The 10,167-nt window shown below is 38.9% G+C and overlaps 1 protein-coding gene and 1 long non-coding RNA gene across 12 annotated transcripts in view; one reads left to right on the forward strand and one right to left on the reverse strand.

Moving 5' to 3' along the window:
• STAG1 (STAG1 cohesin complex component) overlaps nucleotides 1-6,418 on the forward strand; it is a 425,728-nt gene extending 419,310 nt beyond the window's left edge. For 8 of the 11 annotated variants that reach the window (XM_082690738.1, XM_082690742.1, XM_082690741.1 and 5 more), the window contains 4 exons: nucleotides 2,097-2,207; nucleotides 2,777-2,891; nucleotides 4,233-4,313; nucleotides 4,399-6,418. In XM_082690738.1, the coding sequence (XP_082546864.1) occupies nucleotides 2,097-2,207; nucleotides 2,777-2,891; nucleotides 4,233-4,313; nucleotides 4,399-4,422 (331 nt within the window). In that variant the 3' untranslated portion in view covers nucleotides 4,423-6,418. The remainder of the gene's footprint in view (nucleotides 1-2,096; nucleotides 2,208-2,776; nucleotides 2,892-4,232; nucleotides 4,314-4,398) is intronic. The other 3 variants (XM_082690746.1, XM_082690747.1, XM_082690745.1) reach the window with 1 other exon arrangement.
• On the reverse strand, nucleotides 5,059-9,233 carry LOC309844353. Its single transcript, XR_014300628.1, has 2 exons — nucleotides 8,902-9,233; nucleotides 5,059-8,741 (listed from the first exon to the last, which is right to left on the reverse strand). It is a non-coding gene; the product is annotated as an uncharacterized lncRNA (long non-coding RNA).
• Between the last annotated feature and the right edge of the window lie 934 nt (nucleotides 9,234-10,167).

Below are 10,167 nucleotides of genomic sequence, written 5' to 3' on the forward strand. Positions count from 1 at the left end.
TGAAAATTCATGTTCTTGGTATAAAACCTTTAATTGTTAAAGAAAAAGAAGCTTGTATTAAATAAAAACTTTGTTAAAACATATTATTGGTTAGTTCATGAGAAAAAAACCACAAGCAGAGATAAATAATTGATATTAGAAAATATATAATAAGTCTGCCAACACTTGTTAGATATCAGTTAATCGAAGTCCAGAGAACTTTAAAGCATAGTAAGTATCTCACTAAGTGCTGATCTCAGTTGAAGTTTATGGATTCACTGGGCAGATCTGTTTCTTCTCAGGGACTTGCGAAAAAGACATCCGGTTCACTTCCTTTTATCAATCCATTTAATTAATAGTACTTTGTCTTGGTCAAGTTTATATTTTAAACTTAATCTGTTATGGATTAAGATATTTGTCAGGATACTGGATAAATTCTGAGAACAGTTGCCCTTTCTCTAAGAAAGAACCAAAGCCCTTACTTTTTCCCACACTAGTAATTAATATGTTTTCTAGTACCAGGGCCCCCAAAATTTTGGAAAAGGCAGGATGATGGTATGACTTTTGCTATTAAAAAAAAAACTTAACATTTTCTTTGTTATTTTCCATTCAACTTTGAAGTCCTAGTTCTTTGTGTTTCTGTTCATACTGGGGTAATGCTATGAATTACTCTAATGGATTGGAGAATTCTCAGTTGAACTCAACAAACCGTAGCAGGTTGAAAAAGGAAAGAGGCAGTGTTAGAATTATCCAGATCCTTGGTTTTCATAAAGCATCTTTGCCCAGAGGATCTGCCTTTCTTCAAAGCTAAAAGGATAATTGTTGTCAGCCACTGCATAACAGCATTCATAGAGGGTAGTCCGCGTTATGATCAGCATTCCCGCCCTTCTTCCTAGGGGATGAATTCTTCCTTATTTGAGCAGCCTGTCTTACTTCCCTGACTTTACCACTTGTTAGTTACTCCTCTCTGTGGTCTACTTTTCCCTGCTGTAGGTTTATCGATTTAATCAAGGTGCTAGCCGTACATGATTCAAAGAGAGCTGCTCAGAGAGAACTTCATGCGACAGATGTAATCTATTAAAAACCATTAAGGTTTACATCCTGTAAAATCCCCAAGAGGCAAGTTTATGCAAGTGTCCAAGTGCCAGTAAGTGTACAGGGCAGGTGCAAATTAGCCCAACATGCACCTGACTCCAGATCTCTTCAGAAGGACTAAGAAAAAAATGTGTTAATACCTTTCCTTGTTCAACTCTGGAGAGCTCTGAGCCACAAGACCAGCATCATTTCTGCCCCTTAGGGGACTGGTTGTCCAGTAGGAACACTTGTGAGCAGGGCAGCAGCTAGATACAGAGGTCTCAGAAGCACTCTTGTTTGACAGAGACTTGGGGAACAAAGCTGATAAATTAAGCACTTGTAGGAGAGGGAAAAGTTTTACCCCACCCTCTTTAAGATCCCTGATTGGGTCTGAAAATTTAAACAGACACATTTTATTGAATTCTTTACATGTACATGGGAGCTTTTACCCATAGAATGAAGACTTGAAGAAGTTACCAAAGCAGGGAGCTTTTATACATTTTAGACAAAGAATAAATTTGAGAAGAATAGACAAGACAAAGGGATTTGGACTAGGAGTAGTGGAGCTGAGACTATGTAGTCCATAACATCCTTAATTAGGAAGATAAGGATTAGTTTAACAAGGTGTGTTTGTAGTTTCCTCTGGTGCCATCTCTGGGTTGATAAGAGTCTGTCTCCCATAAAATAATTTATTTCCTGCCTTTAGGCAGAAAAGGAGGAGCTTTTTCTTTGTTCCCTGCTTCTTAATTGCCTTCAGCTCAAAATAACCTTTATCTCTGAGGCAGTATTTTGGGGTGACATGCTTCAGTTTCCTTTATACCTACCAACCAACCCTGGAGACTTAGGCATCTCTTTGGAGAACTTACTGACATTTCTGCAAAGATAGATCCTTCGATAATGATCTGTCTCACACTTAACTCTCTAATAAATTCCAGCTAATTCCCCATACATGGGGATTAGGCCAGCCAACGATGGCCTTCTTGGTGTGGGACTGATTAGCTAAATTCATCTTTCGCCAGAAAATGAATAATGTATTTTCTTAGTCCTCAGATGCAGATCTCTTGGTTAGGCCAACCAAAATTAGAAGATTTAAATCGGAAGGACAGAACAGGAATGAACTACATGAAAGTGAGAACTGGAGTAAGGCATGCCGTGTAAGTGTTACATTAAGTATCACAAGAACATAATGACTATGTGATGCTGTTCATTTTGTGGAATGATGGCTCTCTTCTGACATTTGGTCTCAGAAGAGGAGTTAAGATCATAATCATAATTCAGGATATGCTGTGCAATGTAGGGTAGAAATAGAGGGTGTGGACTTCTGAGGCTTTCGCCATTTAAATCCTAATGCTGCCACTTGCCAGCTCTGTGGCCTTGGGCGGGCTCTAAACCTCAGTGCCTCAGGTTCTTCATTTGTAAATTTGGGATAATAGTACCAGTCACAGAGAGTCTTGTGGGAATTCATACATAGCTAAATAATGTTAACTTCTGTTGTTACTGCATTTAAATTGTGCTTCCTTTTGCTAAGTGGAGATGAAATCTTGAATGAAACAAATGAATGACCCTTAATTATCTGTAGGAGTTCAGGATCATAATCTGTGGAGCCTGTGGGTTGTGACTGGAACATGTGCTTTCACTGGTTAGAAGACCTACTGTAAGAAAGAGCCAGGACTCCAAATTTGATGAGTCTGAACAGCTTCTGATCATGCTTTTTCCTTATCAGTCGGGGCCTAATGGAGGAAGATGCTGAGCCCATCTTTGAAGATGTGATGATGTCATCCCGGAGTCAGTTAGAAGATATGAATGAAGAATTTGAAGACACCATGGTTATTGATCTGGTAAGGAAATTTCAGTACATTTTCTTCTGTTAAAATAAGTGAAAGTGTTGGTGTAAAATGATGCTCTTGTTTTCAGAACCCCATGAAAAGGAGAGGTGTAGAGGTTGTAAATGTAGCAGCAGGAAGGACCAGTGTAATTCTTTAGCACATCTGGATGAGCTTGTATTTTTCAAGTCTGCTTTTCTAAGCAGTCAGATTTTAAATTCTGGCAATAACAGGAACTGGCTCCTTATTACCTTCTTGAGAAGGGGCTCACACTAGATCTCTCTCTTAGTATAGTGTGTACATTTGGTCTCAAACTAACTTGGAAGTCTGATGATATATACAGTATTTTCCAGCATAGCAACCAAACACAGAATATGGACTGTATTTGTTTGGTGTGAAATAAGAAATTATTGACTTTGTCAGGAATAGTAATACATGAGAGTTGTATTTTTTGTTTTTTAATTTCTATCAGAGATACATTTTGAAACAGTTACAGGTGAAGTAACAGGAAAGAAAGGAAAAAAAAAAAAAAAAAAAAAAAAAAAACAGGAGACTCCCTGAAACAAGATTGGCCAAAGGTTTGACAGTTAAAGCTAGGTGATGGGTATATGGAAGTTCATTGAACTACTTTATGTATTTGCTGCGGCTGCTATACAAGTACCACTGACTGGTAGCTTAAACAACAGAAATTTTCTCACATTTCTGGAGGCTAGAAGTTTGAGATCATGGTGTCAGGGAGACTGATTTAATTCTGAGGCTTCTGTCCTTAACTTGTAGATGGTCATCTTCTCCCTTTATCTTCATATGATCTTTCCTGTGTGTCTCCTTTTCTTATAAGGATATGAGTCAAAATAGAGTCCACCCACGTGACCTCATTTTACCTCAGTTATTCCCTTTTTATAGGTCCTGTCTCCAAATAACCTGTCTCCTCTTCTGAGGTACTGGGGTTTAGGTCTTCAATATATGAATTTAGGGGGACATAGTTTAGCCCATAACATTCTGCTTGGTAACTTTTCTAAGAAATGTAAAGGAGATCATGTCACTCCGGTCTCTCCCCTCCCATCAGCAGCTTTCCGTCTACGTGCTTTGGGGAATGTAGGGATGAATTTTATAATCATTCCATGATTCAAAGGCATATTCTATGTTTGTATGCCCCAAAATTATTTATATGCATTTCCATATTCAGTTTATTCACTGTAATTTGAAATCTTTTTAAGTGTATGCTCCAAGTAAAAGCCACATTCTTTTCCTTTTAAAATTAGATCCTCAACAGCTTTATTTTGTGGTACCTTCAGAAATATTAGCTGCTTACCATCTTAATGTAACTCAAGAAAACATTTTCACTTCTCTTTCCAGCCCCCATCAAGAAATCGGCGAGAGAGAGCTGAGCTGAGGCCAGATTTCTTTGATTCCGCAGCTATCATAGAAGACGATTCAGTAAATGTTAAACTATTACTGCTTTTTATTTATGATTTCTGGGTCTTGTTATACACGAAATTAATTGTGTTTCTCATTTTTCTAGGGATTTGGAATGCCTATGTTCTGAAGTCTGAAGAAAATTTACAAATATGGAACTCTATTATTTAGAGCTAGAGGCCTATATACTGTGATAGCTTGTATGGGGGAAAAAAACACTTTTGATGTGATCTGATTTGTTTTTTAATCAAATGATTGAGGTCAATCCCTTTTTGCAGTGGCAGAAGAGGAGCATGTAAATTACCCAAGGGAATGTTGGTGAATGTCACCTCAGAAAGACTGACCTGAAAAATCATTTGTGTCCTAATATTGGACTTATCCCAATACAGATGTGTGTGTTTTTCTGGAGGGAGGAAAAAATTTTAAATTTTTAAAACAGCTGTCAAGATAAACACTGTTATACAACTGTTTTATGAAAACAGCATTGAGTAAAAAAAAAAAAAAAAAAAAATATTTTTAACTTTATTTTCCTGTTGTACAATTTAAAAACCGTTTTAACATTTTGCCTTTTTATGTTTTAAAAGCTAACCATTTTTATTAAACCTATGAGTAAGCAGCTCATCCTAATTGCCGAAGAGTGTTTTGGAGCTCACTGGATTTGGTTGACCTTGTGGAACACAGAAATACGGAGGAGCAGAATATTGACAAGCTAAGATGAAATTCTGACAGTGCATCTCTGCCAAAAACCACACACCCTCTGTGGATATGGATTCCCAGATTTTATATACTCTTGAATAAAAAGGTTTATTTTTATTTATAAGGGGGCATAAAATAAGAAATGTCCATGCAGCCATTTTCCAACAGATGCTGTACACCATTCATTTTATATAGAATAGGGAGATTCAAATACAGTACATTTTCTATTGGTATTTGTTCTGTGCATTTTTAGCAACTTCTACCAGCAAATAAAGTATTCTCAGAAAAACAAAAATGGTTCTCAAGTTATCAGTTTGCTGTTTTTACTACTTATTTCATGCCCTGCCAAATTCAAGTTACATAGACTTCCGTTTTCTTAAAAAGATAATCATGAAAAACTTCTTTGCCATTCAAAAGTAATTTTAAGTGTAACATAACTGTGTCTACTTCCCATGCACTTAATACCTTATGCGCTGATTTTGTGAATTAAGTTTACCAATTATAGAAGTATGTGCTGCATAGAAGTCTGTGCTTAGAGGGTGAAGTTCCTAAGCTTACCTTGAAATACAGCTACATTTCAGTGTTAAATGTGCATTTTAATTATTTTGGGTAAAGAAATTATGAATCTTCAGGACAGCCTTCAGTGGTTTAGTTATGTTCTGCTTAGACTTTTATGACTTGCTGCTATTGTTTTTAAAAGCCCACTTAGTTTCTACCTTCCTGATTTTTTAAAGTAAGCCTCAATTCCAAACCAATCCATCCACAGCTGTTTGTGGGCTGGTTTTTAAAGTAACTGCAACAGAATCATGAGGCTTTCCCTTCTTACCAAAAATGAAAAGCATTTTTTCACCAATCTGTGCACCCAATGATTATTTTTTGTTGGGAAAGCAAATGGATTATTCATTCTTTTAGTTAACACAAAACTGAGATTTTTCTCAATGTTTGTACAGTTCTGAAAAAACCTGGTCACCAAAAATGTTATATCTGCTAATTTAGCAATTCCTGGGCTCCAGTTTGAGGGGCTGGGGTCTCGCTTTCTTCCAGGAATATGGGCCTCACTGGACATGAAGGGGCAGGAATACCTGGACTGTCCACTACTGCCAGCCCTGCCTACAGTTCTGGCCAAGGAGGAAGCTGGGAAGTACCCTGGCACATGCACAGAGTGATCCTTTGCTTGACAGTTGCATACGGAAAACAGATGCTGACTTAGAATTGTAGACTACCATGCAACAAGAAAAAAGGCTTAATGTCTACTCCAATGGGTTTGCAGTTCAGTTTGAAGTCAATCGAATTTTTGTATTTTCAGTGTCTCCTTGATTGGTTTTGCTAGTAATTCTGTAAATTGTACATTTGCAATATGAGGTTTTTTTCCTTTTGTACAATTTGAAACTGATGCTTCACCTTTCCTTTAATAAACTATTCAAAATCAGGCTGTGGTAGTCGTCCTATTCTTACTAGGTAAAGTTTTAAAGAGATGATTTTCTGCTCTGGAGAATTTGTTCAAAGTTTGCACATTCTGATAATTAACTGTATCAGTGAGTTGTTTGGTTTTGCTGTTGTTCTAGGAAAAGAAATTTAGGACGAGTTCATTCATTTTCTTTCATTCCCTGGAGAAGTCTGTGGTTCTCACAGGCTGAGTTTTCAAAGAGACATTCAGGGTTTGTAGCCTGGATCCTTCCCCTGCCTAAAATCCAGCCCCTGGGCTTATGCATGATTGCCACCTAACAGCAACCTATTAAAGATCATTTGGATTCTACAGGGCTGTGTGAGAGTTTCTCTTGATACTGGTGCCAGATATCACTCTTAAAAACTCATGCCCTACACTTAATGGTCCTGGCCTTGTTCTCTGGGCTGTGTTCATTACATGGCCTAAGATGTTAGTGCAGGAAACCCAGGGATGCAAGGGCTAAATCAGCAGGTGGACTCTCCAGGCAGCCACATAGGAAGTAGTAAGGAAGAGTCTCTGTGGCAGCTCATCTTTGGAATTAAAAGCTTAGGAAACTAGACCAGAGCTTTACCCAATGTGACTCTACCTTGGAACAAACTTGAAACCTCCCAGATGTGACTTGACTGTGACTCTCTATTGGGCCCTGCTTCCAGAAGAGAATCCATCAAATAAGGAACAGTGTCTTCATGGAAAATAAAGACCTAGTTGCCCCCACCTCGGGCTTTTGATACCAAACCAAACTCAGGTAAGATTCCATACCTGCCTTCCTAAGTCCCTTGCTCCATTGGGGTCTTCATTACACATCACTTTTTGCAGTCAGATGCTTCAGCACTGAGCTATACCCTCATATGTCACTTTTTGAAGGATAGCTTTGTGCTCCCAAGGACACATAAAGGAGGCATTACTCACCATCCAGAAGAGTATGTACATAGAGCCTCCTTATTAAGGCTGCCACATCTACCCAGATGTGCTGGCTAGATTCCAGAGGCCCCAAACTGAGGCTTTGCCCATTCAGTGGCCATAGCTCCTGTTTGGCATGATGGAGATTCCATGCCTACAGAGGTGTAACAGTATGAGGACCAGTGGTTCTCCCTAAAAATATAAAACCACAGCTCTCTAGAAATCCTTTAGATTCAGAAAGACATAAAATAAAGACACCTAAACAGGTGAAGTTTAGGCTGGTCCAACAACTCTATTAAAAGGTGCCTAGGTGGCTCAGTGGGTTAAAGCCTCTGCCTTCAGCATGGGTCATGAACCCAGGCTCCTGGTATTGAGCCCCTCATCGGACTCTCTGCTTAGCGGGGAGCCTGCTTCCCCTTCTCTCTCTGCCTGCCTCTCTGCCTACTTGTGATCTCTGTCAAATAAAATATTCAAAAAAAAAAATTTTTTTTTTTTTTTTTTAATTTTAAAAGTGTTAACTCAGTGTATGGGTGAGTGTCCTTCACAGGCTTCTCTGACTGGACAGACCATATCTAAAGCACCAGCAGCAGCCAAAGCATCAGTGCATCCAGAAGCAGAGAACTCACTGAGGAAGCCAAGACATGGTGAGAAGAGAAGCTGGAAGAACTTCCTGTGAACACAAGCAACTGGAAGGCTTCATTGTGAATGTGCTCCCCATTATTCTAGCAATTCAAAAAGAGGACTGACAGGTCATCACGCATGAGGTAGGAAAGCTTTCCAAATTTAGTAGCTCTTTGGGTTGAAACAATCCCAGTGGCACCAACTATGACCCTTCTCACTCCACCCTTAGGAGTTCATCCCACCTATTTCATCAGCTGAGCAGCAGTGCTCTGAATAGTTAGAAGACAGCCTTAGAGTTCAGACAAATCTGGCTGGGTTCCAATCACAGCTTCACCACTTTAGCTGTGGCTCAGAAAGAATTAGTTTACTTAAGGCAACAGGGACAGGCCCAATAGGACACTTTCAGTACCTCTTAAACTTTACCTCAATTCTCACCATATTACCTGCTTTCAGTCTAAAGACAGACACATGGCACTACTGCTCTTCTCTGCTCAGTAAACCCAATTCTCTGGCTGCAACTCTACAGTTTTCTTTTTCCCCTTAAGAACAGAATACCAGATGGGAAAGGCATTCCTCAACAGCAGCCACTGGAGAATATTCTGCCATCATTAAGGCATTCTGTCATCCATAGATGCTGGTCTACTTGCAAGGTCTTGCAGCTTTGTGTTTCCTTGGCCAGCAGGCTTGGGTCATTGGATGGGATTTTCTCTACCTCTTCGAGAGGCCCAAAACAAGCCCTTCTCATGTCCAGACTTCACAATCTGGTAAAACACATCTTGGACCCTCTTCCTCAAAAAGGAAAAAAACACATAAGCTTGTATATGTATTATTTTCAAATGTACTATAGCAGTCATCCTCCAAATAGTCCAAATCTTAGGTTAGCTGACCCCAGAAACTGGAACTAGCCAAGAAATTTTAAGCTATTTGAGCCACATGCTAACCAACCTGCATGACTTCGTAAGAGGCCTGTAAAAGCCCAGGAGTCAACTGTCACTTCTTTCCCATGGTCTGTAGTCTTTCTGCTGGTACCAAATGGGTATAAAGAACCTCTGGCCAAACAGTCTTTACCCCTAGAAAGTCACCATCTACTCATGAAAACAAAAACATGTATACAGGAAAAAAAAAAAAACACATGATCAGATGCTTTAGAAAAAACACCTGTAATTACACCTGTAATAAAAGCTTGCAGGTCAAGATAAACCAAGTCAGGTCCTTTCGTAAGCATAAGCAAATTGGAGCTATTCAACAAGAGGGTGTTCCAAGGGGTAATGATGGGGCTGAAGATTTTGGAGAGCAGGGTACTATGCACTGGAAGTGTAGGCAGAACAATGCAACCAAATCTGGACCTAGAATTAGTATAGTAGCTCAACAAAATTTCTGGCTTTAAGGGTAGGCCATAAAGAAACAAGACATGCACTTAGAGCCTGGCTACCTGGAATGATGGGGTGTGGCTGGTAGAAATGGGAAAAGTAGGTAAGATAGTCACATACTGATTTAGCTCAAGTTGAGCATTAAATGATAGAACATTCAAGCTCCTTTGGAGCTAAGGATCTAGGACAAGGGAAAGTCATCAGGGCTCTCACCACAGAGAAAAGCACACCACACGGGGCATTCTGAAACAGCACTCCATAGTTGTTGACCTTTATGCTGAAACCACTTAAAATCTCCACTTCTAATAATGCTCTACATACTCAGCCAAATAAAGTCAACAAAGATGGGTGGGGGGGTGGGGGACTTCTAAAAAGAAGAAAAGGACTGTCTTTCAACTGGATAACATAAATATGAATAACTTGACCATGTACCTTCAGGTTAAAGCAAAAGAACTGCAAGAGAGTCTTGAACTTAAAACTTAAAAGTTCTCAAACTTTTTGTATTTAGTGTAAGATTGAGCAAATGAGGAAATTATACTGAAGATAATGGGACCCAGTTATACCACTGTGAGATAAATACATAAATAGAGAATAGGGGAAACCAAAGAAGAAACTGTATGTTGATTGGGAAGTTCCCAGTATGAACTCATAATTTTAAATATATATGTAATAAATATATAATATATATACATGGTCTCCATATACCTTTATATTCATAAATTTGTATAAATATTTCCTAGTCTGCTGAAAATACCTAGAAGCAATAACACCCCAGCATCAATGTAAGCATCTGCCAATTTTAGCTTCTAAATGAGATCTACTAAAAGAAACCAGAACTTGG

The sequence above is a fragment of the Mustela nivalis genome (genome assembly GCF_964662115.1).
Source record: "Mustela nivalis genome assembly, chromosome: 1".
NCBI lineage: Eukaryota > Metazoa > Chordata > Mammalia > Carnivora > Mustelidae > Mustela > Mustela nivalis.